The following is a 27998-nucleotide window of genomic DNA, read 5'->3' on the forward strand; positions in this document are numbered from 1 at the left end:
CCCTTCAAATGTTCTTGATGCAATCAATTTGTTTACTAATGACATGTCGCAGTTATGAATATGAATGTACTGGTCAGAAAATTATCAGTATTTCATTGCATCTGTCTATCAGATGCATCTATCCATCCATCCATGGGAGGTGTAGATGCTGTCCGTGGTGCTGCAGGACTCCAGATGTGTCATGTGATCCTTCACACTGAAAGGATGCAGACCTGCTTTAGACGTTATACAGTTGCATTGCTGGTAATGTATGATCCTCTAAAGGTGGAGTAATGCAAAATGCACGTAGCCAGTTCCTAAAACTTAAAGTTCCTGTTTTCCCACTTGTGCACCAAAACACAGACATGATGAGGAAGTGGTTGGCAGCCCTATGACACAGACTGCATAGTTAAAGTTAGACAGACATCATCTTTTTCCTGTTATTTGGTCAGACAACGCTGTATAAGAGCAGTTTGTCATGCTGGAGTCATGCTGATTCTCTGCTGTTATTGTGAGATGATTCTCTCCACAATGAGTGAAATTATTCCTAAAACTGATGAAAAGAAGTGTAAATGGCTATCCAAAGTGGCTATACATCAAAGACACAGACAAGGACTGAAAAGTAAGAGATTTTTCTGACATTTAGTTCATTCATTTGACACCATGAGTAAGATAAATATAAGTAAGTAAGTAAGTCTGTTTAATAATAGTCTAGAATGCAACCAATCACTGTAATTGTGATAAGTAAGTTTCAGTTTTGACATTAAACTTATTTTATTTCAGCTGGTTGTCAATGTAAAATGTCTCATTTTCATGTATATGTATGTAAGTACTAACACTAAATGAACTAAAACTAATCCATAAATAAATCAAAATACTACTAATAAATACTATATAGACATTTAAAAAAATAATAATAATAAAATTGACAAAAACACAACAAAATCACTAAAAATGTCATCAAAATTAAAGTGAAAACACAAAATCGAAAAATAAAATCAGATATAAAACTACACTCAGCTGATTGCAAATGTAAAATTTCTTATTTCATTGAAGTACTGAAACAACTAACACTAAATGAACTAAAACTAATAAAAAATAAATAAAAATACTGCTAATAAATACTATATAGACATTTTTAAAAACAAAAACTAATAAAAATGACAGCAACACAACAAAATCACTAAAAATGTCATAAAAATTAAAGAGAAAACACAAAATCGAATTCTAAATATAAAACTACACTCAGCTGATTGTCAATGTAAGTACTAAAATAACTAACACTAAATGAACTAATAAAAACTAATAAAAATGACAAAAACACAACAAAATCACTAAAAATGTCATTAAAATTAAAGTGAAATAAATAAATAAAAATACTGCTTATAAAGACTATATGGACATTTTTAAAAACAAAAGCTAATAAAAATGACAGAAACACAACAAAATCATTAAAATACCATTAAAATTAAAGTAAAAACACAAAATCTAAAAATGAAAACGAATTCTAAATATAAAACTACACTAAAAAAAATCCTTAAAATATGACATAATGTACTGTATTAATATGAAATCATTTTCCATACAGTTTTTTTTTTTTTTTTTTTATGGTCTGATTTATTATTATGGTTTATGTATGCCTGTAGCCACAAGATGTCACTTCAGCTCATAATTAATGCTGTGATGTTCATAGTAAATAAATATACAATGATCAGCATGATTTCTGAATATGTGTGATGAGGACCTGTAAGGTCATGGAAAATCAGACTAGTTTGTCCTGTTAACTGAAACAAAAACATTTTCAGTTAACTAAGCTTGTTTTGTGTCTGTATCATTTGTTTCATAAATATCATGGCAGATTGGGTTTTATTTTGTAGTAGCACTTGACTGACATGGCAGATTTTCAGAGGAGGAGGTGAATTGAATTAATGAAGTCAAATTCGTTGTTCCCAAAACAGATATTTCAAATAAATTCACTGCAGTGGCCTCCATGCTGAGATCACATGACCAGCCTGCAGCCATATTTTGCAATTTGACTTCTTAGTAATTAAAGTAATAATACTAATAATTATTTGTTTTATATAGCACTAGCTGTTTTTGTGCTTAAGTATTGTTGTTTCCAGCCCTGATCTGTTTAATCCAAGTACTAGACACTAGGCAACCTGCCGCTCTCTGCACATTAAGATCATTCTTTAGACTCAAGCGATCGATAGACGTCTAGATCACAGGAAGCAGGCAAATGTTTAGTGGCTTGTTGGAGGCTTTATATGGATTGCAGTCCATTTTACCTAAGCGTGTTTTTTGATGCTCTTAAAAACGACAGATGAAACCTCAATTCCCAAACCCTGCACCACAAGTCTCTGATTAACAGTGAACACCAGCGCTCTCCAGTTTTTCTTTGTGCTGTGTGGCTGCTTTGACTTTATGTTTGGTTGAGCATGTTTTATCCAGTTTGTCATGTTGCTTTAGTTCTAAACCAGGGCTATTATCATTAAATAAAACTATTAAAAACATTTTGTTAATTAAAACAAAGCTGAAATAATAAATATCAAATGAATAACTTGAAATAAATTAAAATTAGAAATGTTGCTTTGGCAACTAAATAAATACATTTGAAATCCAAATTTGAAGCTTGAAATTTAAATAAAATGTAAATTTGAAATAATAATAAAAAAAAATGATATTACTGAACTGAAATTAATACGAAAACTGAAACATGCAGAACAAAATTACTACAAGTTAAGATTAAATCAAAATGAAATGTGAAAATATAAAAAGTAATTAAAATATTGATAAAAATTATAATAGAATACAAATGCCATGTACTAGACTGAAAATGGTCAGAAAATAAGGTAGAAACATATATACATGCCATATGTAGATTTAAATATGTAGAAACAATACATACAGCATTTTTAAAAGTTTGTTCAGATGTAATTTTTTATTTTTTTAAAAAAAGGAAAAAGTAAAGGAAAAGAGAATTTGGGCTAATTAATTTTAGTAATGCTTCTGAATTTACTAAAATACATAGATATTTTGTTTTTTATTTTCTCTTACAATCATGACGTCAATTTGGATATACAAATTAGTTGTCTAAATCAGAAAATTGCTGACATCATCAGTCAATACAGTCAATAATATCAGTTTTAGTTTGCATGTAAGAAACACTGAATCTGAATACACAAACAAATCTTTCTGGAATTTTGTGTGACATGCAAAAAAAGAAAAAAAAGGTACAAGCTGATTCTATCACTGCTGTCATCACAATATTACTGCTATATATGCACAAACACATGCTGTTGACCTTCAGAAAGGTCAGAGGAGAGACAAACACAGAGAACAGCATTGCACTACTCAGCTCTCACACATTGTGTGAAATTAGAGCGAGTGCAGATGGAGCCAAAACAAGATCAATATACCGATTAGAACCTTAATACGCTAATGGTTTGGCGAACGAGTGGACAGAAATAAACCCATGAGCGCAATCAGAGCGTCATTTACCTCCTGCTTCCAAAGACTGAAACTGACACTTTATTTTCTTTAAATCAACTTCCCTTTATTGAAATGAGGTTTCCATGGATCCCCAACAAATATGACCTAAACATAAACTTTGCCTGATGAAATCATTTAAAATTGAATAATTATTTTATAATTAAATGAATAATTGCTTTGTGTGCATAATCTTAAAATACATGTAGTTTTTTTGGCATGTTGCTGCTTTCATAACTGAAAAATAGTGAAAAATAAATAAATAAATAAAAATTCTGCATAATTAAATTAATTGTATTTAACAAACAAATAAATAAATACATACATAAATAACAGTTTTAATGTATATACACAAGTTTTATTAAGATACTATTATATTTTTATTAATATTTAGTTTTATAGTTTTATATTTTCTGTTTTCATTTTAATATTAGTTAACATTTTAGTGAACTGTCATGTCTTTTTGCCATTTTTATTAGTTTTAGTTTTTTAAAAAATATGTCTATAGGTATTTTAATAGATTAAGTTAAATGAAAAACAGAAATGTTGCTTTAACTAGCTGAAATAAAATTGAATAAATTTAAAATAACATTTCTAGTTAACATTTCAGTAAAATTTTGTGTCTTTGTCATTTATATTAGTTTTATTTTTTTTGTTTTAAATATGTCTATAGTTATTTCAATACATCAAGTTAAATGACAAAGAGAAATGCTGCTTTAACTAGGTGAAATAAAATTAAATAAAATCTAGTTTTTTATATTTATATTTCAATTAAAGTTGTTTTTTCTATAGTTTCAGTTTTAGTTAACTAAAATAACCCTGATGTACACAATTTCAACAAACATATTTCAATTAATTAGTTAACATTTTAGTAAACTGCTGTCTTTTTGTCATTTTTATTAGTTTATTTTTTTTTTTGTACTATGTTTACTACTATGTACTAGTAGTTATTTTGATACATCAAGTTAAATAAAAAAGAGAAATGATGCTTTAACTAGCTGAAATAAAATTAAATACATGTAAAAAATAATTTAATATAAAAAGTTAGTTTTTTTATATTTCAGTTAAAGTAGTTTTTTCTATAGTTTTAATTTTAGTGTTAGTTAACTATAATAACCCTGATGTACACAATTTCAACAAACATATTTAAATTAATTAAAAACAATGAGAAAAAAACAAGGTTCTGTCTGTGCATTGTGTTTGAGGGGTGTGGCCATAATCTCATGAATATTTAATTATGGTGTCCTAGGCAAAATAATGACTAATTAGTTGCTGCTGATAATTAATAATGATTATAGCTTTGTTTACAGTTCTGTGTGATGCAGTTTTGAGTTGTGATGTTATTTTATTTCAGATCATCATGATGTTATGCAGAATTTTTTTTATGAGTATTGAATGTAAGCTGGTCTTTAGTTTGTGCAAAAAGTTTATTTGCAGCATCATTTTGTGGAGAACAACAGTAAGATCTTTTCGCAAAGGTTTTATAGGCACAATAAGACACATCAGACAGATGAATCCAGTGTGGAAGCTGAGGGTGAGCTGGTGTGTGTCACGGTACAAATGTTTTAATGCTTTTTATCAGATCAGGCCACTTAAGGCCAGGAAGCCGGTCGATGGTCTACTCTGACGAAAAGGTAATGTCATTAGCCCAGGCTGTGATTGGCAGATGCAGCTAGAGTGAGGTATCCTGAGACTGATCGACCGCCTTGGCACTACTGCGATGTTAAGATTCATGAAATCACTCATTTATTTATTAAATATTGATATTGACTGATGCCCTTTTCTGGAGATGGTTGCGGTTTCATTTGCCTGTATTTAAAAGTTTTAAAGCAGTCCAGCAAAACATGTTGCTGTGTCAGACTGGAATGATAGATGTTTGTTTTGGTCAAGTAACAGACAGGTTTAAGGTTCAGCCCTTTTTCAGAGACAAAAGCCACATGGATCAATAGCTCCAACCAGGACAGAAGCCTCAACCGCTAATAAATACAGGCTGAGCCATGCACTTCCATTCAGATTCTGAAACCGGAGCATGATCAACTGCTTTAAAAATTTTAAATATTACAGGATGCACAAGTATTTGTATAAGATGCTCGCCACCTTCATAAACAAACATAATGCATGATAAAAAATAATGCATGATTAATCACAAAGGAAAAATATGGAGGAAATAATATTTCTTTTTGCTTCCGAACAAGAAAAAACCATCTAATCTTTGTAATTTTTTTTTCAGAATGGTGTTTTTTTTAATGAGAGACGATTGCTTTGGTAATGCTTTTTTTTTTAAACCATTAACTTTCAACAACTGCAATTTTTATGAACCTATAAAAGATACTATAATGATTTGCTTTGTCATTAATCAAAAACTTATTGACATATAAAGAGGACGGTCATACTGGATTATGTGTGTAGGGGTCAAAGGTCACCACCCATGGCAGATTGATTGTAAGGTCACAACTTGAATGGTTATAAATGGCTTTTAATGATCTTGCACCAGTGGGTCAAAATGGTCCTCTAATAATGTAGTTTTTAAAATATTATTTTGATTTCCTGTGGTTTTAAATATACAGTTGAGGTCAAAAGTTTACATATACTTTGCAGAATCTACTAAATGTTAATTATTTTGCCAAAATAAGATGGATCATACAAAATGCATGTGTGCATTTATTTAGTACTGACCTGAATAAGATATTTCACATAAAAGGTTTATACATATAGTCCACAAGAGAAAATAATAGTTGAATTTATATAAATGACCCCATTCAAATGTTTACATACACTTGATTTTTAATACTGTGTTGTTACCTGAATGTTTTTTTTTTTTTTTTTTTTTTGTGATAGTTGAATCCCTTGTTTGTCCTGAACAGTTAAGCTGCCTGCTGTTCTTCAGAAAACTCCTTCAGGTCCCACAAATTCTTTGTTTTTCTTTAGCATTTTTGTGTAATTGAACCCTTTCCAACAATGACTGTATGATTTTGAGGTCCATCTTTTCACACTGAGGACAACTGAGGGACTCATATGCAACTATTACAGAAGGTTTAAACGCTCACTGATGCTCCAGAAGAAAAAGCAACGCATTAAGAGCCAGGGGTGTAAACTTTTGAACAGAATGAAGATTTGTACATTTTTCTTATTTTACCTAAATATAATATTTTTTTTCATTTAGTACTGTCCTATAGAAACTACAGAAGATACTTGCAAGAGAAGACAAAATAGGTGAAATGTACCCTAATCTTTAAATTAAAAAATGTAATGCATTGTGTTTCCTTCTGAAGCATCCCTCTAATTTTGGTAAAATAATTAACATTTTGCAGATTCTGCAAGGTGTATGTACATTTTTACCTCAACTGTAATTATGCATTTACAATCACATTTTTAGCATTAATTAAAATAAACACACAGAATAGAGTAAAAGGATACAGTGGAAATGAATCCTCCCTCCTGAGTGTTAAATGATGAATTGTTCCTTCACTTGGCACCTCAGTGATTTTAATGACTGGATCCGGAGAGCTGATCACAGCACTTCGGAGCTCGTCGGCTTTATATTAACAAAGTGAAATGTTACCATGTTTCTGCAGGCCTTCACGAGAAAATGCTGACTTGTGTGCACAAACAGTAATTTAATTAAATGTGGCTTTGGGTGGTATATCACAGCAATGGGTGTCAGATATTGAAACTATTTCTTATGCAAAAGATCCTTGTTTTACTTTTACTGAAAGCTCAGTTTGTATGGGCTGCTGAGACAAGACAAAAAAGACTGAGATGTGTTCATTGCCTCTTTTCATGGTTGGTAGGGCATTTTTATTCTGTCAGCTTTATGTAGGTCATTCTCACAAAGGCCAACTTGCCAGTCCTGGCACAAGTAAAATACAGTGTACTTGGTCCAAAAGCCATTTTTCCTGCTTTTAACCATTTCACAAAAACATTAATTTATGCATGATGTTGTTAAAAGCAGCAGTTCCCATACCATTTGTGTCTTCAAGCCCCCTCAGTGTCCACAACATTAGGACTGATTAAAAAATCTTTTTTACTCCTGTTAAAATAAATTTTATGCCATTTGAGTTGCTCCAATTTATTTGTATGCAATTCTAAAGGTCCACTAAGGTGCTTTGAAACACGCAGTTGACGTCATTTCAACTGATACAGGAAGACATATCAAGCAGTCCCGCCCCCTTTTTTTAAATAGCCAATAGCATTTTGGGACGTTTTGGATTCTAGAGAGCATTTGATTGGACCGAAAGTTTGAGGAGAAGATGAAATGCAGAGTTATGTCATCACAGTTGTTGATTTATACTGGTGGAAGTTAGAGACTGTGAGTTTTGAATGCTTATATATTTTAAATGTGAATTTTGACATTGTTTTGGAGCACACTACCTTATAGATAACCTTAAGGCTAACATATTAATACTAAAAGTCTAGAAGGTATAGAAGGTCTAGAAATCACACTTAAAACATATATATATATATATATATATATATATATATATATACGGAGAATGAATATAAATATATATATATAACTTTTTTCTTTGGGAATCCTGGTACTTCAATGAAGAGACAACTCTTCAAGTTGTTGAGGGGGTAAATAAAATAAACAACATGTTGATTTTTAATTGTTTGAGCTTCTTTTAATGCTTGTTTTGTCTTATTTTAAAACATTTTAAGTCATTTTGAGTAAATTTGCTGAGGCCCCCAGTGGTTTCCAGTTTCCTGGTTGAGAATTCCTGGTTTAAAGGCATGATTTTAGCCAGATACATACATAATTATACCATAAAATAATATAAATTGGGTGTAATTGGATATAAAAGTGCAGTTAAACTGGTTATTCTTAACAAGATCACTTTGGTTTCAGTTTAGAACAATGAAAAGAAGAATTACAATAAATGCAATAACTTTTTGTTAGAGACAGTAAGCTGACAATAAACAATGCCACATAAATACTGTTTTTCAAGGCATAGATCATGGATAAATACAGTAAAGTGCTGTTATAGAATATTTTGTATTTAGTGTAATTTAAAATGCTGTTAAATAATGATCCTGATTAGCCTTTCTAAATCTACTCTGAATGCACACACACATTCACGTTCTTATGTTTCTCCCAGTAGTGACTTTCTTCAGGAAAACTCGACAGAACAAAGCTGTCCTTGTGACGACTGACGGCGTGAATCAGAAACCCGGCTAACTGATTCTCCAGAAGCTCCACGACAGCTTTGGCATCTCCCTTCCTCGCAGGACCTTCCATCATCTGTTTGATGCTCTCTTCAGGCACAGGCTGAGGGTCGCTGCTGAACGAGACCACCAGGTTGGTGTCATTTCCTTGAGATACTTCAAAATAGTTCTGTCCGGCCACACATTGAAAGTTTTGTCCGGCTCTCAAGTTGCTAATTTTGCCTAAGTTACTAATGACTCTGATGGACCAGCTCACCCAGTCGTACTTCTTCACCAGGAAGTCCAACAGCTCCCTAGCTGTTTCCTGAAGGTTCCCATCTTCTTTTTCCTTCACAAGCCTCTTGATGTCCAATTCAGCTTGCTCTGAAAACGAATCCACACATTTCTCTATTGTTTCCTTCATTTTCGTCTCAATTTCTTGGATTTTCGTGCTCCACTCTTGAATCTTCTCCTGCTCTGATTCCTCACCGTGAGTAAGGAAACAATATCCCAGAAGAGAGATGATTCCCAAGCACAGCAGCTCCTTCAGCCTGACGCAGAAGTCTTCCAAGACCCTTCTGTTTCTAGCCTCGTATTGTTCCACAACATCAAGGATTGGCTCCCCAAATATGCTGTTCCCCATCACAGCGTCATAAAGCGTGTAAAGGTTCTTCTCTCCTCCCGTTTTGGGAAAATGTTGCAAGAACAAGCGTTTTCTAACCTCTTTGTACTCAGGTTTGGCCTCCAGAATGTCTATGTATTTTCTAAACTGGTTACATATATTTTCCTCCACAGAGAAGAATTGAGAATCCAACCGTCCCTTTTTAATCTCACAGTTGATGTCTTCTATTTGAGATGAGAGGACATCCAATTTGCTCCTCACAACTAAAAACTGATCTTTGACATATGTGACCTCCTTGCTTTCCACATTGTCCAAAACCAGCCTCAGAACCGGTGCAGAAGCTTCAAAAAGAGGACACAGCTCCCCAACAGCGCTGGCCAGCACCTCAGCTCCTCTCTCAAACATCTCCATTACGGCTTCAATGGCCTCCTTTTTTTGGGCTACAACCCGCTCTAGTGGACTGGCCATTTCTAAAAACAAACAAAAATATTAATAAAAAGATTAAAATCAGATACAAATTCTCAAACACAATGGGTCTGTTTTAATTCAAGTTGCATAATGTAAAATTAAAGTTAATTGCTCAGAAGCTATTCTTTGACAGCTCAGAATACTTTTTGCTTAAGAAAACATGAAGGTCTCCATTAGTTCTGTACTCTCATTGTTGAGACAATGACGTTGTAAATAAATCTCAGAAAACCTGTCATACTTTTCTCAGACAATACAGCCCAAAATAGCCTGTGAGTGACAAAAATGCTGAAGTGCATTCGGTCAGATATATTATAATGTTTTTGATGTAAATATGCAAGATATTTTTTCTTAGAAACCTTTTCAAACCTAAATAATTACGCATGATTCCATCACAGCAAAAGCATTAAGCATACATAAATCTCTCCTCACGTTGCTAATTTTACACGATAGGCAACTGTGCCATCAGCATTTTCTTCCATTTTAAATCTGCATGCATGTTAATGAGAAAAATCATGTTAAGCCAAGCCCAGACACATTTTAAACATCTAAACAATTACATTCAGAGCAGAAATGAAGCGATTTGCGCTTAGAATCGTGTTACGTAGATATGGCATCATGTATGTGCCATCATCTATTCCGTAAAGGACACACCTCGAAAAGCATTTTAAAGCGCAGTCTCCCTCATAAGTATCCTACATGCGCATCACAGTTTACCCCAGCAGAAAATATTTCAAACAGGTTTCTCACGTCTGGCAGGTTGACGATCTGCTGTCCGAAACACCTGTCCAAAATTCAGGTTTCCCTCAGGTATTGGCTCGGGGAGGATATTTGTGATGGTCTGAGTGAGTGTAAAATGAACAGAGAGGCAGCGCGCGCGCGCGACAGAGAGGGAGTTGCGCGCACTGAGAATGCGTTAGGAAGATTTTGGTTTGGAAAGCCATTGCCAATGGCCGGATAAATGTCTTGTTTTTGAGGTGGTTAGCTGTACCTTGCGTTTTATTCGTAGTATGACAACAGATAGAAGTGTTCTGAACTGTTTCTAGAGATAAAATAGCGCGTAATGTTTGTTCATCAAGAGGAAAATTGCGCGCAATGCGCGACATGGAGCAGCTCCAGTGGATCACAAGAAACATGCGCAGATATTTTCCACACAGGGATAGCAGGTATTTCGCACACCACGGGTGTATTTAAGTACTTAACGAGTTTTATATTGTATTATGTTATATTATATTAAAATAACATTTTATACACCACCTTCCTTTAGGGGGAAATGTAATTAATAGCTATTCTGTGCTTAATGTTCTTTTCTCTGAGCGGGTGCTGATGAAGGAGGGTCCAAATGCATTATGAAGTCGTACGCGGATAAAAAGGATGGAAAAACGAAATCACATGCATCTTTGTACACATATGCTACTTAATTAGTGCATATACATTTATTTTCTAACAATCTACAAATAAGCGTTTGAAAATACGTCAGGTGTGACCTTGTGTCTGAAAATGCGTCATGGACGGCTGACACTGCTGAACATGATGACTTATTCCCATGAGACCCAACAGAGGACAGAGGTGTTTGCATTTTAATGTTTTTTTTTCAGTCGTGCAACCTACTGTTTGGCACGTAGGAAATGAGCAACTGAAATATTTAATTGTAATTTCATTGTAAAAGGCCCATTGTTAATACATCATTTTCTGATTATGATTATTTTACTGGGGAGACCAGAGATTATCATATGGCGAAGTTGTTGTATTTCAGTTGATGTTTTGAGTCTAAAAGTCTAATATAAATTGTTTTTTTCTTTTAATCACATAAACCCTCTAATACTACAAAAAACACACAAGAATAGCAAATAAAACCAAACTCTATCTATCTATCTATCTATCTATCTATCTATCTATCTATCTATCTATCTATCATCATTTTTGCCAATTAATTACATTTTTCTTTTTCGTCGATTAAAATGCTAAACTATTGCAGTTTTCTTTTCCATTTTGGCTGTTTCTTTCCTTTTTTTGTGGCTATAACTACACCTGAAAAGCATTAACAACTTTCTCTTTCTCTTTCTTTCTTGCAGAATCCTGTCCATATGATTGCTTCTTCGACTTGACGTAAGAGTCTCTGCAAACGTTTGTGGCGGCTGACGTGAAATGACGCAGAACAAGAAGTCTTCTGTGATGTCAGACAAGGTAAAGCAAAGCGTATTAATATTTATGTAGCATACTCGTAAATGAAAATAGTGTTCAGTACAACAGGAAAATGAGGAGAAAGTAATATTTTCCATTAAACTACTTAGGTTTACTCCTAAACATTTTGGTAGAGATAGTTATTATCTGTGTGAATTATCATTGATTTGCACAATTCAAAGAGAGGTTTGCAAGTGGTCCAGGTAGCCCCTGCTGGTAGATGCTGTAATTACACCATTGATTGTACGAATCATTTTCCGGGAAAAAGAGCAGTAGACAAAAACCTCATATAACAGTTATGAAAGTTGTGATAATTACATGATCTAGGCCTTTTATACACTGTGTGCCATTGTAAAGACTATCCCTCACAGGCTCGTTTTCATCCGTCTTAAATTCGATATGGCGTCTGATTAAAATCTACTGTGTAGGAAAAAGTCGTTTTTGACTTTCATTAAAAGTTAAACATTTTTTTTCTAACAGTGCAGGATTTAAAAGTCTGAATTTGACTGAACTTAACTGAAAGTTTACATAAACCTTGCAGAATCTGCAAAATGTTATTTTACCAAAATAGGAGGGGTCATACAAAAGGCATGTTATTTTTTATTTATTACTGACCTGAATAATACATTTTACATAAAAGACATTTACATATAGTCCACAATAGAAAATAATGGCTGAATTTATAAAAATTACCCTATTCAGAAGTTTACATCAATCTTACACTTGAGTTTTAATACTGTGTTGTTACCTGAATGATCCACAGCTGTGTTTTTGTTTGTTTGTTTAGTGATAGTTATTCATGAGTCAATTGTTTGTCCTGAACAGTTATGCCTGCTGTTCTTCAGAAAAATCCTACAGGTCCCACAAATTCTTCGGTTTTTCAGTTTTTTTTTTTTTTTTTTTTTTTTGGTTATTTAGACCCTTTCCAACAACGACTGTATGATTTTGAGATCCATCTTTACACACTGAGGACAACTGAGGGACTCATATGTAACTATTACATAAGGTTCAAACACTCACTGATATTCCAGAAGGAAAAGTGATCCATTTAGAGCCCAGGGTGTAAACTTTTGAACAGAATGAAGATTCCTTAGTTGTCCTCAGTGTGAAAAGATGGATCTCAAAAACATACATTGTATGGAAAGGGTTCAAATACACAAAAATGCTGAAAAAACAAACAATTTGTGGGACTTTTTCTAAAGAACAGCAGGCAGTTTAACTGTTCAGGACAAACAAGAGAATCAGGAACAACTGTCACTAAACAACAACAAAAACAGCTGCGGATCATTCAGATAACAACACAGTTTTAAGAATCAAGTGTATGTAAACGTTTAAACAGGGTCATTTTTATAAATTGAACTATTTGAATTTTCTCTTGTGGACTATATGTAAACATCTTTTATGTGAAATATCTTATTCAGGTCAGGACTAACTAAAAATAACATGCAGTTTGTATGATCCTTTTTATTTTGGTAAAATAAATAACATTTTGCAGATTCTGCAAGGTGTATGTAAACTTTTGACCTCAACTGTATATATATTTCCTGTCTGCTGCATTTGATGCATATATGCTTTAAATGTACAGTACAATATCAGGTTGTATGTACATTTTTTACACAAAATGAATGAAATGCATTTAAAAATGCAATATAACTAGATTTAGTTGTCAAATGCGAACGTAGTGAGATCATATGGCAGTTTAAACTAATTATAGCTGCATAGTGCATGTTGTTTTTACATATATTAAAACTAGTGGTTCTGTTCACACAGTATACAGGACATTAAGCAGTAGCAGCATGCTTGTGTTTATGTTTGTAGATCTAAAGGCTGAACTGAATTAATGGTTCTTACTGCCATCTGGTGGCAGAAATATATCTAAAAAAAGTCCCACAGCTACTGTAAATTGTTTACGTCAATGTGTAAGCCTTTAGGCATATTTATATTTTAAATATATCTTTAAATGAAATCATATATATAGATAGATAGATAGATAGATAGATAGATAGATAGATAGATAGATAGATGATTAGTTATTTATTGTATTAAAATACAGTATGAATTTTAGTGGTTGTAAGTCAAAGCAACTTCTAATAGTTATTTTCATTTCTTGTACTTTATTGAAAAATTTAACAATATTGTACAACGTTATAAGTGCAACAGCATTCCAAAGACTTGAGTTTAAAAAGAAAATATTTTAATTATGATTAGGAAGGTAACATGTTCCAATCTTTGACATTCAAAAACTACATCAACACAGAATTTAGGAACATTTATGTATATTCCAGTGCTTTATGGATAAACAAACGTGAAACAAACACGATTATCTAGATGAACTTCAGCTGTGTCAAACTAAATGTACAGCACTGTACACTGTGAAAAAAAACTGAAAGGAATTCAAAAAATAATCTTCAGTTCAGATGTCACCTCTCACATTAAAATATATGCTCTGATAATCTGTTCTAATGGTTCTAAAAAAAATTTAAGACAGACAGGATACAATTAAATGCACATTTCACTAAAGTGCCAAAAAGATGCATAAACATGAAATTTCAATCTTCGTATGCACAGACAGTACATTTTATGCTCTTTATTTTGCAATGTTTATAGATGATATATAGCTAGGTAGATTAATATTATATATATTTTATATTTGTATATACTTTGTATTTATTCAGGAAACAAGTTGTTTATGTAGTCTTGAAAAACGATTTTCAAGGTGACACTGCTTATGTATGCTTATGGTATGTATGGTATTTATATAACCACAACCAGCATTCTGTAGATTAGTGTGAAATATTTTGGTCATGTAGTGTTAAACTGAGGCAAGGCATGAAGAAATGTGATTGTGTGATTAAAAAACAAAAAAACAAGAACTAGATTACAGGAAATGAGTGTGTACACTTCAGCATGACCTGCGGTCATCAGGAAGATAAAGCTGTATTAGATACTGCAGGTCGATGAAGTCTATTAGAATAAGGGGAAAAGGCAAAGCACGAAGGCAATAAAGAGCGTCGGTTGTCTAGAAAGCTTTCACGATCACTTGCATCTCCTCAGCACCTCCTGCATTTTCTCCTGCACGTTCCTCATGTTCTCCTCCCACTCTTCGTTTCGTGATTCCAAGTCATCCCCCAGGATGCCGTAGTAGCCCATCAGAGCGATGAAACCGATGCAGAACAGGTATGCGAGTCGGGTGCAGAGGTTTTCCATGACGCGCCGGTCACCCTGCGAATGCTTCATGTAGACGTCCAGGATGGGCTGGCTGAAGAGCTTGCGCTTGCCCATCACGCCGTCGTAAAGCGTGTACATGTTCTGGTCGTCTTTATCATTGATGAAACTCTCCACAAAATCATCCTTCTTGCGTTGCACGTGCTCCGGTTTGGCCTCCACGATCTCCATGAATTTGCGGAACTGATTGCGAATGTTTTCTTCCACCTCGTGGTACTGTTTGTCCAGCGTTTCCTTCCTGATTTGCAGCAGGGCTTGGCGGTTCTGCTGTGAAATCTCGTCCAGGGCTCGATTCACGCTGCCGAACTCGCGTTTGAGTTTCTGGATGTCTTCATCGTCCACGTGGTGCAGCACCACCCGGATGAGAGAACCAGCCACGCCAAAGATGGGATTGACCACCGCTGCTGCAGAAGAGATGGTGGCCACACATTCAAGAACCTTCACTAGACCCCTCTTCAGCTTTTCTGGGTCATCGAATATCTCATTATCAGCCATTGTGTCCGGAGAAAGACTGTAGGATAGTCTTATGGGTTAGTTCACCTGAAGAAGGAAACAGATCACAATCTTGAAGTTAGAATTTCTATGAAAAATACATATTTACAATGTGTCACTGTTACACAAACATTCCGGGTTCAATCAGGATTACTAAAGTTAAACTAAACTAAACTAAATCTAAAAAATAATAATAATAATAAAAAAATTACTTAATTGAAATAAAATAAATGTTAACTGAAATATAATAAAATATATTTTTATTTGAGCTAGTTTTAATTTTAATTTAGTTTAACCTAATATATATATCTTTTTTTTTTTTTTAGCTTTTCTGAAATAAAAAAGAATAAAGACTATATAGACCAACAAATGTCAAAACACAAAATGACTAAAACTTTAATTTAAATCATTTTAAAAAATAAAACTATTAAAAATGACTTTCTTGAAATAAAATAAACAAACTGAAATATAATAAAAATATATTTTTTATTTTAGCTAGTTTCAAATATAAATTTAGTTTATGTTGGTGTATTAAAATAACTAAAATCTAAAAATGAATAAAGACTATATAGACAACGCAGACAAATTTTAATTTAAATAAATAAATTTGAAAACTGAAACTAAATCTAAAGCCACTGAAATAAAATAAAAGTAAACTGAAATATATATATATATATATATATAAATAAAAAATTTAGTACAAGTTGGTGTATAACTTTTAATTTAGTATAAATAATAGTTATACACCAATTTATTTAATTTATTTTAATTTATTATAAGTTTGTGTAAAGATTGTATAGAAAAAAAACTAAAAAGTGTAAAAAAAAACAATTTTTTATTTAAAACTGAAACTAAATCTAAAACCATCAAAAATGACTTAATTGAAATATATATTATATATATATTAGCTAGTTTCTAATTTTAATTTAATTTAACTTCGTGTATTGAAACTAAAATATGAAATAAAAATTAATAAATACTATACAGACAAAAAATAAAATAAAATAAAAAAAGACTAAAACCTTAATCTGCATGAATTTGAAAACCAAAAATATAAAAATGAAAACTGATTCAAAATATTAAAAATTAAAAATACTAAGATAACACAGGGTTTAATACAGGTTAAACTCAATCAGCATTTCTATCATGATGTTGATTATCATAAGAAAAATTTTGTTCCTTGTTTTCTTAAAAAAAAAAATGAGGTTACAGTCAAGCACTTATACTGAGGTGAATGAGGTCAATATTTGAACTATTTAAAAGCAGAAATTTCAAGTTTTTTTTTATTTAGCTCTTACATTGATTCTGTAAATTATTTGTACATACATATTGTAAGTCATATATTTTAAGTTTTTAGGCTTTTTTTCATGATGACCAAGTAGTAAAACAAATAGATATAACTAAAATCATGCTAACATGCATGTTGTTATGTATTGCAGCTATACTATACTGTATTGTATATACTGCAAATGTTTAAGGATTGGCCTCATTCACTTCCATTGTACACTAAATGCCTCAATGTAACCAAGAAAGAAAGAAGTGGAAATTGCAAATCAACACAATGGCATAAATGCTGTTGACTGAGCTTAACTCGTACTGAAGCTGGTATTCTTCTTTTAATATATTTTTCAGATTAGACTGACCAACCACAGCTGTCTGCCTCTGAAACGTCAACAAGTTTGCATTTAATGCAAATCAATGCAATTTCCATATTCACTTGCATTCTGCAAGCCTTTAGTTTGTTCACATCATGAACGACTTGGCAGAAATCACATTTGCTCATATAAAATGACAAATAAAGAGACTAACTGCGATAATATTGAGAGAAAAAATAGATTCATTTATTGTGCAAACAAACAGAGATGTTCCACAAAACATAAAACATAAGCAAACAATTATATAATAATTTGTAATAACGTATAACTCACATCAAAGGCTCATATGATATTGGAAATATTTTTTCACAATATATTCAGTCAAAATAATGACCAAACATGCTTAATATATTTATATTTAAAAAGGAAAAACGGCCATATACAGTATTAAGAGCTTTGCAGTACATTGGTATTGCATTGAAAAGACCATTGGCAAGCAGGAAACAAAATGACCCATTTTCCACCCCACACGATTTATTTAAACTTTCTATTTCAAGATTGCTCACGACATTTAAACTTTCAGCATATGAAATGAATTGTCTCAGCAATCGTTCAGTGCAACGTTCCTACTTTAGTTTTCCTCAGTGCATTGGTCCAGAACTTCTTGCATCTTGGCTTGAATTTCAATGACCCTCGGGCCCCATTTGTCTCTCACTTCATCCTCGTCATCTTCACTGGCGGCGTAGTAGGCCATCAGCGCCATTAGGCCGATGTAGAACAGGTGGGCGATGTGAGAACAGCGGGCCTCCATCACCTTTTTGTTTCTTTGGCAGTTCTCCAGGTAAACCTGCAGGATGGGCTTCCCAAACATAGTGGTACCTTTCAGACCGCGGTAATATGTATCTAAGCTCATGTCCTGTCCATCCTTCTCGTAGATCTTCACAAACTCGTCCACGTGACGTTCCGAGTTCGCAGGGTCCAGTTTTACTCTTTCCACCATGGTGTTGAAAGCGTTGTATTGATGCTTGATGATTTCCTCGTGTTTACCGTAGTTCTCGTTGATTTCGTCGATGCGGATCTGTCGCAGGGTCTGCTTGTTCTTCTCTGAGATGGTTTCCAGTTTCTCATGGATCTGTTTAAAGTCCTTTGCCATCTCATTGTCCTCCTCCTCCACGAGGCCTTTCCTGACCACCCCGACTACTGAAGTCACAATCCCAAAGAGGGGATCTATGCTGGAGGCGAAGGAAGAGATTTTCTCCACATAGCACAGCACTTTGGCCGCAGTCTCTTTGATCTGCTGTTTTTCTGCCATAGATGGGTCTGAATCTTGGACTTTGGTTCTTCTAGGCTTTCAGTCTTGGCTGATTCTGAAATGAAAGGAAAACATGTTCTTATTAACGAATCTTATGAAAACAGCACAGACCATAATGATACTTTAACACTTCTGTCCTGAACAACATTCAAGTTTGAAACTGGCATGCTTCCTTGAGAACAATTTTCATTGAGAAATTGATAGTACACTTCACAAATGTGGCAGGCAACACATTAAATTAAACAATGAAATAGTATTTTCTTGTGCAATCTATTCCTACTTTGAAAAAAAATCATGTTTTATAATGTAGATACTAAGTATCCTTCAGGATTGCATGTAGACATTACAGAAATGGCAATTCCACAATGCAATTCACTGTTTTGACACTGAACTTTCAGTGTCTAAATAGAAAAATGCATTGTGGAATTGCTTTCCCTGTTTGAGTATAAATTTATACTGATACATTATATTGAGTATAAGTTTATATTTATAAATTTAAATGCAAACTTTCATTTCATTTAGTGTTACATTATAAAACAGTTCCGTGCAATTCAATTCAAAACTGACAATTTTACATAATACATAAATACATAAAATACATAATAATTCTAATATGCTGGTTTGCTGTTCAAGAAATATTATATTGTTATTAATATTTAAAACAGTTGAGTACTGTTTTATTAATTTTAGATTAATTTTAGAAATTAATATTTTTGTTTACCAAGGATGCTTTAAATTGATCAAAAGTGATGTCAAAGACATTTAAAACATAATAATAATAAATGTTTTTTGAGCAGCAAATCCAAATATTAGAATGATTTCTGGAAGATCATGTGACTGGAGTAATGATGCCAAAAATTCAGCTTTGAAATCACAGAAATAAATTACATTTTAAAAAACATTCAAATAGAAAACAGTTATTTTAAACAGTAAAAATATATTTTTTTTATTTTAAGTTTTTGCTGTACTTTAGATCAAATAAGTGTAGGCTTGATGAGCAGAAGAGACTTCTTTAAAAAAAAAAAAAAAACATTAAAAAAAACTTTTGACTGCTAGTGTATTTGCACACATTTTGTATTTTTTTTTTTGCATTTTAAGAGTATCATGCTGTTAGCTTAGCAACATACTAATGTCAATCTGAGAAATGTCACTTGTGTGGTTTTATTTGAGTCGCCTATGTAGATTTTCCCAAATCGCTCACTTGTGAGGTTCAATGACCGTTAGATTTTACCTTAAAGGACAGCTGTATGTTTTCTAATAGGACTATATTTTCTTTCTTGGAGCGTAAAAGGTTGCTGTCCAGTTCTGAATCTGCGCTGTCCTGAATGGTAATTTTCAACTGTATCTTTTTACCTAATAGATATGAAACTATTACTAACTACTGTTAAACTACACAAAGTTATATACTGTAAAAGATTTAAACCTATATACAGCGTTTCATTTTATTTACAAGTTTTTGTGCTGTCAGAATTGAAGTTAATAGGAAGTATCGACTCAAATTCTCACAAAACGACAGATTATTTAATAGTAAACCGGTATGCACAGGAAAACAAACAAAACTAGTAATTCTACAACTAAAACAATGCAGCTGATAAGCATGTTGAGCTTGACATACCCATTAAACCACATGGCATAATGAATGATGTCATACTTGTGATTTTACTCAAGTTTTCCTAACTGTAAACAAAAATATAATCTAAATGCAAGAGTTTATTCTATAACATTCAGTTTATCTTTGTCGGTTGGGTAAAATAGGTTTCTAGGCTGAATGAATGACAGGATGGCTTGTAAACAGGCTAACACAATTAGCTCAAGAGGGAGGTTACACAAACAGCATTGTTCAGTAACAAAAAGCAGCGATTATATTTCATATCCATGTAACAGGATGCATGTTTAGTAAACCCGAGAAGCAGGACAATGTTCTAAGCTACTGATCTTACCTGTAAATGCGTCTGTAGCTGCTCAGTTCCTAATGGTGCTGCTGCTGTTTTGTACAAGCAGCCACCATTTCACTGTCCGGTCTGAGAAACAGCCCCTCCCCTCTTTGTCATATAAGGGTAGGGTGTGGGAGTGACTCATACCTAAGCAATGCTGATTGGTTTAGGAGGGAAAAAAAGTATGCAGCTTTTCCGCAATCCCCTTTCTGAAGAACGCACACACACCCTGGATGGAAAATGGCTGCAATGCGTTTTGCCAAGTTCAGTTATGGATCTTGTCACTTGTAGACAAGCATGAATAACTAGGGTGAGCAGATGAGTAAATTAGAGAACATTTGGTTTGTCTGTATAGAAAAGAGGAAATTCTGATTTTGACTAGTCTAATATTAATGCATGAGTCACAAATATATAGTACGTGTATGTGAAAAAAAAAAAACAGTTTATGGGCCTCAGATATCAAACACACTGTGTATAGATTGTAAAACTACTTTTACAGTCAATTAAATGCAACAATTACATAAGAATGTTTTATTCATTCCTCTCGTGCTTCATGAACGAGACGGTTAGTGTGTAAAAATTTAGGAAGCAGGTATGTCCTGTTGTGGCTTTTCTGGTTAAGTAAGAAAAACCCACTGAAGCATAAACAAAGAAAGAATATACGGTGAAAGGAGAGGCTGTCGAGCAACTGTGCATGTCAGCTGCCATTTAAACAGCTGTAAGAGAGTCAAGTTCATGACAGATGTGTGGTGTGAGCTGCTTTGTGTGGGTTCGTTTGGTAAATAGAGTGGCAGATTTATTTCAATAGCTAACAAAATAATATGCATTGTATGCTTGGAGGAAAAGGTCACATTTTTAGTGTTTAACAGAGAATGAGTGTCACCTGTAATCAGTTAAGACAGGAAAATGAACTCTTACGTTGCAGGAAGTCCCAAATGGAGATCTTGTTTTCTTTTCTTTCCAAGAGCCTGGCAGAACAGAGAAAAAAAAAGAAAGAAGTCAGAAACTTTTCGCTTAGCATATTTAGAAAGTTTCAGGTCAGTTATCTGTTGAAATGGTAAGAATGACTAGCGATTATCTTGGTAGTATTAGTTAGAATTTTATCAGATGTTTCACACCTAATGCTATCGTTTATCAGAAAAGATGTGCATTTTTTTTTACTTTTCTTTTTGGTGAGAGCAGTGAGCAGTAAACAGTGACACATCAGCAAATAATCAATGTTTTTTGATGTCAAAGTACATTCGGGCTTATTAAATTATATGACTTTTAATAATAATATTATCAGAATATTATGGCATGATTAGAAGCTAAACAGTATGAGTTATAGTTTATTTTTGTTAAAATTCAAAAAACACTTTCAGGAAGGCAACAGGTTAGTATTATGGAGGCTGGAAGCCATTTCCACTTCTGTGCAACTTCAGATTCACATTTCCCAATTTTGACTAAGTCTATAGACATCTACCCTATATTTTTTTTCCTTATCTATCCAGAAGGGGCAGTGATTTTCATTTTTAGATTTTTGAAATCTAAAATAAATCTGTCATCAAGTGAAAGAGTTCCACTGACATGGATAACTACTTAAAATCTGAAAAAACTAGCATTTACAGGAAAAGATTTTGTGTGTGTGACATAAAATCCTCTGCTACAAAGACAAGATACTGTATCAATTCAACAGGTTATCAAAGTTTTTATATCACTTAATGGCATAATAAAGATATATCTGTTCAACAGAATGGCATTACAACTCTGCAGAAAACAAAAACAGTACGATTTTTTTTTTTTTTTTTTTTTTTTTTTTTTTTTTGAGGAAGCGGCAAGTCTGAACTACAACTTAAAGCAATTAAACGGACACATGTCCATGAATGTTTTTTTAAAGCCCATACATTATAAAACAATAAATAATATGACTTCACAGGAATATTATGTCATAATTCTTCAGAAGTGAAGCTACTGTACAGTGCCTATAAACACATAAAAGTTAATTTATGTTAAATCTTAAAAAAAAAAACACTTTCTTTTTAACAGGCCAGCATTGAGACTTCTGTGTGAAGATTTGTTAAATTCATGCACTCGCTTGAACAATTATCCTCAACCAGAGAAGTTTAATATTTACACTTATGCATGGGATGAAATTTCATAGTAGTTCTGTTCTAAAGGTTCTAGTTTATGAGAAAAGAGGGTGTGAATTAAACTTAACACAACAATTATGTCTTACAATGTGATAGCTATAATGCAGTTGCCTTTAGGGATTAAAACTCATTCAGTGTCCAACTGTTAGTTATGATAGGACTGTACTGAGAGCTTGGAGGAACAATTTTTTTAAGCAAAAGTAAAAGGGTTGCAACTCTAAATGAGAGATTGAGTGCACATGTTTACCGTTCTCATTTTCTCATTATAGACACAGACCCTTGTTCCTGATCCATCCAGAGGGGGCAGTAATTTACATTTTTTAGATTTCTGATAAAAACAACAGACAGTGACAAAGTAAAAGGGTGTCACTGACTCTGATGCCCCCAAGAGGACTAAAATTTAACCCTTTGAATGCTGGATGGTTTTAGGATTTAAAGTTTAAAGTTGTACCTACATCCTCCATTCTTTCAGTATTTAACCCTTTTAGGATACCTCTATATTTTATCTTAAGTTAAAAAAAAATACGATTAGGTTCATTTATATAACTAAATTACTCACTTGTGCACATATAACACAACTTCCCTCCATTTTCAACAGGAATGAGACATCAAATCAAAAGGTGAATCATTATTGATTATTTTGAGGATAACTGAAAGGGTTAATAGGTCATCTGCACCAACACCAGTCTTAACTGCAAAATGTTGTTATGGTTTTATAATCTATATAGTTTTATATGGATGGATAAATAATCAAAAGCTGTGCTTTGCAATAACTAGTCCGTATCAAAACTTAAACGAGGGCCCTCTTAAGAGACTAATCAGTGACTAGTCTATACTATACACTTAACTAGTCCCTCACTCTTTGCTTAACTAGAAAAGCAGTTCAATTAGAGTGTTTACACTCCACACTCACTTAGTTCAGACCAGCATCTCATCTCTTAAAGGCTCCTTCAAGTCAGCAATACTAACCATAACTTTGATTTTTAATTACTTAACTGTAAAGATAATTATTTTCCCTTCAGTTTTATTTGAAAACAGTTATACATGCTTGAATACAGTGATAAGCAACACAGAGTGTCAAGTGAGTCAGGAAGTAACCCGTCCCAACAGCATTCACTACTCTAAGGAGCGGCCATCTTTAAAGCTCTCTAACAGTTTACTCAGAGAAGCTAATTTGTCAAAAAAATCTTGCAAAATCACATAAATACGCAGTAATATATATAATTTACATGCTTATAGCACATTTAAGTGTGTTTTATTCATCAAGCACCATTATTAACATGCTTCCTCTCTTTTTGCACAGCATTGCCTGTGTGGCAAATTGGCCACTTCCCTTGGACAGGCAGCCAAGTGATCAAGACACAACAATTGCAGACCATCTTTATCAAGCCAAAACACAACAATACAACATCTTCCTGAGTTTTCTTAGCCAGTGTGAGTATTTTAAAGAGTCTGAAGCCCATTTGCAGTAGCTCACTTTAGCCAGCTGCTGTCTGCCCTGTTATAGCTCCCCCTAGCAGCTCCCTCCATATTTCCTTGTTATGCTAGCCATGATATCCATTCTCACCCTATACAGACACCATGCTAAGGCCTGTAAAAATCCATAACTGGCATGCATTGGGACCAGTGTACATCCCAATGAGCCCATCCATCCATTAGTGGCCTGGCCATTGGAGAACATAGCTCCTCTTACCTCTTCAGATTGCTACCTTCCTCTCCAAAGTCCCAATCCCGACTGTACTTCTTCTTCTTCCCAGCAAACACTGCAAAAGAGGCTCTTCCATTTTAGCTCAATATGGAGGGGTGTTCAAATTGGACTATACCATTTAAAATGGTGTACAGATGGCCCTGGAGCCTCAAAAAGGGCCCTTTGGCCACCATATAATGCAAGTCTCCACTTGCACCATTGCAGAGGCATATATGAACCCTTATTGACCAGCCCCCTCCTCAAGCCACAGATGACCTCCCCCAGTGACATTCAAATATTTCAGGCTTCCAACAGTCAGATAGTCTATACAGAGAGCCGACTGTCACTTCTGGAGGCAGCTGAGGGCGCAGATACTTCCCAAACAGGCCAGCTGCCAAGTTCTGCCATTGGTTACAGTTGATAGAAGCTATTCATAAGGGACTTTTTATTAAAATAAAGCTTTAAATAATTAATTAAAGGTTAGAATGAACCAAACGTATTAAAATGGGGGATTGAAATATGAGCCATCTATTGCATACGCTGGCAAAGAGTTAAAAAGGACACCTTTCCAATGGTGCCAAAGTGTTTCAAAATAGGACACCTGTTTCTAGCATTACTAAAAAAGCTATAATGAGTCTTAGCAGTGGAATTAAACATGTATTTTAAAGTACAGTGATCAACAGGTGTATACGTATGGATTTGAGTCCAACCAGTGTTGAATCATTGTTTAATAACAATATGAAATATGTCTGTATCATTATTTCTGATGGTAGACATTCCCAAGCTACTGTTCCTTTAAACACAACAAATATGCTCTAAAATTAGCTGTTTAATTATTTTTTTAATGCATGAATCAGCATACAATAACAATAACCATCCAATAAAATGAGAAAGTATAAACAATCAGTTGAATTTCTAGGGATTATGCATCATATTGTGCTGTAACTTGTAACTACTGGACTTTGCATTTGTTCTAGACATACAGACAGACAAATGCAGGTCATTTTGTCTGTAAAATGGTGCAAACACTGGATATGTGTTTTAACTGTGATGGCTAGAATATTCTGACCTCTCAAGATAAAATGTCTGCTAAAACTAAAAATAACTCCAGCAGAAGTAAACTTCTGTGAGTGCACAAAGGTGTGAAGCCACAGGATGAGTATGTAAGGTCACAGCTGTTAGAAAAAAAGACATCTGGGTATTAAAAGGCATATGTATATGCCTACTTTTTTTTTTTTGGTGTCCCACATGTAATATAATATTTGCATATACATCTGCTAATTAATACAGTTTATAAATTGACAGTTTGAATTATGTTAAAAACAGAGACTGATTGTGCTATAATTCTAGTCCAATAGCAGGTTGGTTTGTATTTGAAATAAATTTTGTGCATACATCATTTGTGGTAGGCATGCATGTACTGCTTTAAAATAATTATTATTCCATCACAAATTTAGTTCGTAATGTTAAACATAGAATACATTTCAGTTCAGTAGAGCAAATAAAAAGGCTCTGACTAGTGTGTAGTCATTCTCACAATTTAGTCATATTAAGTCTATACTTACACATTGTCTCATGTCCTGCATTTTAGAGTCTAGAAGAAGTACATTAGTAAGTCTTAACCCTTCCAATCTGCTCAGTCATCATAATTTTTTAGCGTGTAAAGCCTTATGTGGGTTTTATATATCAAAATAAAACAAAAGAACCTGTAAACTGATGACATATGTTCGGGTGGTGGTGGTCCTGTGATAGTGATTTTACCCTGTTTCTGGTTTTTAACTGGGTAAATTGGTGTGGTTACAGCATTCATTGGTGCAGTTGCACAGTGTGCATTGTACCTTCAAGCATGTTTAGAAACAAAACTGAATTAACTAAATAATAAAAACACTTACCGGCGTCGCGCAAAAGCTGAAGGAAAAAATGTCAGGTGCGCCAAACCAAACTAGATAGCGGCGGTGAGATGTTTTGAAAAAACAACAATTGGGAACATTTACAATGCCATTAAAACGTTTAAAATGCGCAAGTGTCAGGGTGAACATTATCCAGCATTCGAGTTTAGGATTATTTTTAGACAGGCATCCGTTAACGGCCCGACGCCATGTGTTGATGTCCCAAACAAACAATAGTGCGCCATCAATACAGGTAGGTTACAACGCGGCCTGGGAAACAGCTAGCTGATCAAATGCAAACATTGCAAAATCGTCTGGAAATGCTTATTGATTCTGATATGATGCGAGGATGGTATGACAAAAATATAAATGTCAAACCGAGACTTACGAACAGTTTTGATGTTCATATATTGCTTTCAGAGATTCTGTTTTGTGTCGCGTCTGTCAGTCATTTTGGTAGACTTCAGCGCAGCAATACGAAAATTTCATACGCATTTATGTGTGGGCTACCTACCATATTTTGGGATCAGTTGTATACAGAAGTGAGCAAAACCTGACAAAATCTCCCAAAACCTCGTCCTTTTTTGTAAACATGGTGTAAAGTGTTCTATATTATATAGTGTCATTATTCTGTAATATTTATATAATGAATTGGGTGTATTTGCCTAATATACAGAAACTTTAATCAGTCAGACATTAGTTAAATCTTACACATAAATGTAATAAAAATGACCTACCTCAGGTCCAGGCAAGTAAGTAGATTTAAAAGAGTTTTGCATAAAAGATTATTTTACTGCTTACAACTTAAATTAAGAGTAGAATGAAGTATATCTACGTAATAACATTCAATATTGGGTGTTTTTTTTTTTTTTTTTTTTTATTGTTTATGAGTCATTTCTTTGTTTTGTAGGTTTTGTGTTTTCATTTAATGGAAATCCTGATGGTTTCTTCAAGGTATGTTTTATTTTTGTAACAGCTTCTCCTTATTACAGAATGTGCAATAATTTTTGAACAATTCAAAAACGTTATACTGGGCAGACTAATGTGCATTTTGTCTTTGTTTTGCCGAAAGTACAGTATTGACATTACTAGATAAACAAAATATAAGGGTGCATTAACAATCCCAGTGGGTGATATGCAAGATATTAAGATGTCTTAAAATGTTTTTCTGTGAAGTATCAAGTCTAACAATTTATTAATCCTTGGCTTTGAAAATATTTTGAATACCCTTCAAAGTTCTTCACTGAAATTGACATTTTTTTCTCCCACACCATCTTGTCAATAAAATTTTTTTCTTCAACACCAGATTAGAGGAACAATCATAGAGGTGAGTAAAATGTATCTCTGTGTAACACTGTCAATATAATGCTGAGTTAAAATATATATTTAATATATTATGACAAATGACATACTGTACTGTAAAATGCCAAATAAAACCTGTTTCACCTTATGTGCAGTTTTCGTCTTCGCCTATATTGAATGTGTCCAAGTTAATCTGGTTGTGATTACAAAATATAACCACATTGAAATGAAAAATAAAATCACATACAAATTGCCATATTGTTGGTTGTAAATGTAACATTAATTATCACACATATGAGAAGTGTATATGTGTTGATGCCTGTTCCATCAAAACCCTTGGTGTACTTTACCCATATATGTCTTTTGGCAATATTACATAGAAACTGGAGTAATAATGTTTTTGTGGTATTTAAGAAAAAAGTATATATCCTACTTTTCAGGACTGCACCATAACTGCAATGGAAAAATATCAAGGAACATTTGACTTCTCATGATATGTCCCATTCAGTGCTTTGAGGCTGAATGTAACGAACATTACTCAAACAGAGT

General features: G+C 33.4%; 2 protein-coding genes and 1 long non-coding RNA gene across 5 annotated transcripts; 1 reads left to right on the forward strand and 2 right to left on the reverse strand.

Moving 5' to 3' along the window:
* The first annotated feature begins 259 nt into the window (after positions 1-259).
* On the forward strand, positions 260-27864 carry LOC127179156 (uncharacterized). The gene is made up of 5 exons (XR_007829485.1): positions 260-601; positions 8568-8767; positions 11776-11887; positions 23875-24005; positions 27058-27864. It is a non-coding gene; the product is annotated as an uncharacterized LOC127179156 (long non-coding RNA).
* On the reverse strand, positions 5772-10590 carry rpz6 (rapunzel 6). The gene is made up of 2 exons (XM_051132464.1): positions 10451-10590; positions 5772-9705 (listed from the first exon to the last, which is right to left on the reverse strand). The coding sequence occupies exon 2, from the start codon at positions 9701-9703 to the stop codon at positions 8522-8524; it is 1182 nt and encodes a 393-aa protein (XP_050988421.1). The 5' UTR covers positions 9704-9705; positions 10451-10590; the 3' UTR covers positions 5772-8521.
* Positions 13979-24334, reverse strand: rpz (rapunzel). Of its 3 annotated transcripts, none has more exons than XM_051132466.1 (3): positions 24265-24328; positions 21361-21410; positions 13979-15649 (listed from the first exon to the last, which is right to left on the reverse strand). In XM_051132466.1, the coding sequence occupies exon 3, from the start codon at positions 15602-15604 to the stop codon at positions 14921-14923; it is 684 nt and encodes a 227-aa protein (XP_050988423.1). In that variant the 5' UTR covers positions 15605-15649; positions 21361-21410; positions 24265-24328; the 3' UTR covers positions 13979-14920. The 3 variants fall into 3 exon arrangements, with proteins under 3 accessions (XP_050988423.1, XP_050988426.1, XP_050988424.1); XM_051132469.1 differs by lacking the exon at positions 13979-15649 and adding an exon at positions 17421-18563 and having other exon boundaries at positions 24265-24334; XM_051132467.1 differs by lacking the exons at positions 13979-15649; positions 21361-21410; positions 24265-24328 and adding exons at positions 17421-18563; positions 20449-21339.
* Positions 27865-27998: the final 134 nt, after the last annotated feature.

The sequence above is a fragment of the Labeo rohita genome, chromosome 16, assembly GCF_022985175.1.
Source record: "Labeo rohita strain BAU-BD-2019 chromosome 16, IGBB_LRoh.1.0, whole genome shotgun sequence".
NCBI lineage: Eukaryota > Metazoa > Chordata > Actinopteri > Cypriniformes > Cyprinidae > Labeo > Labeo rohita.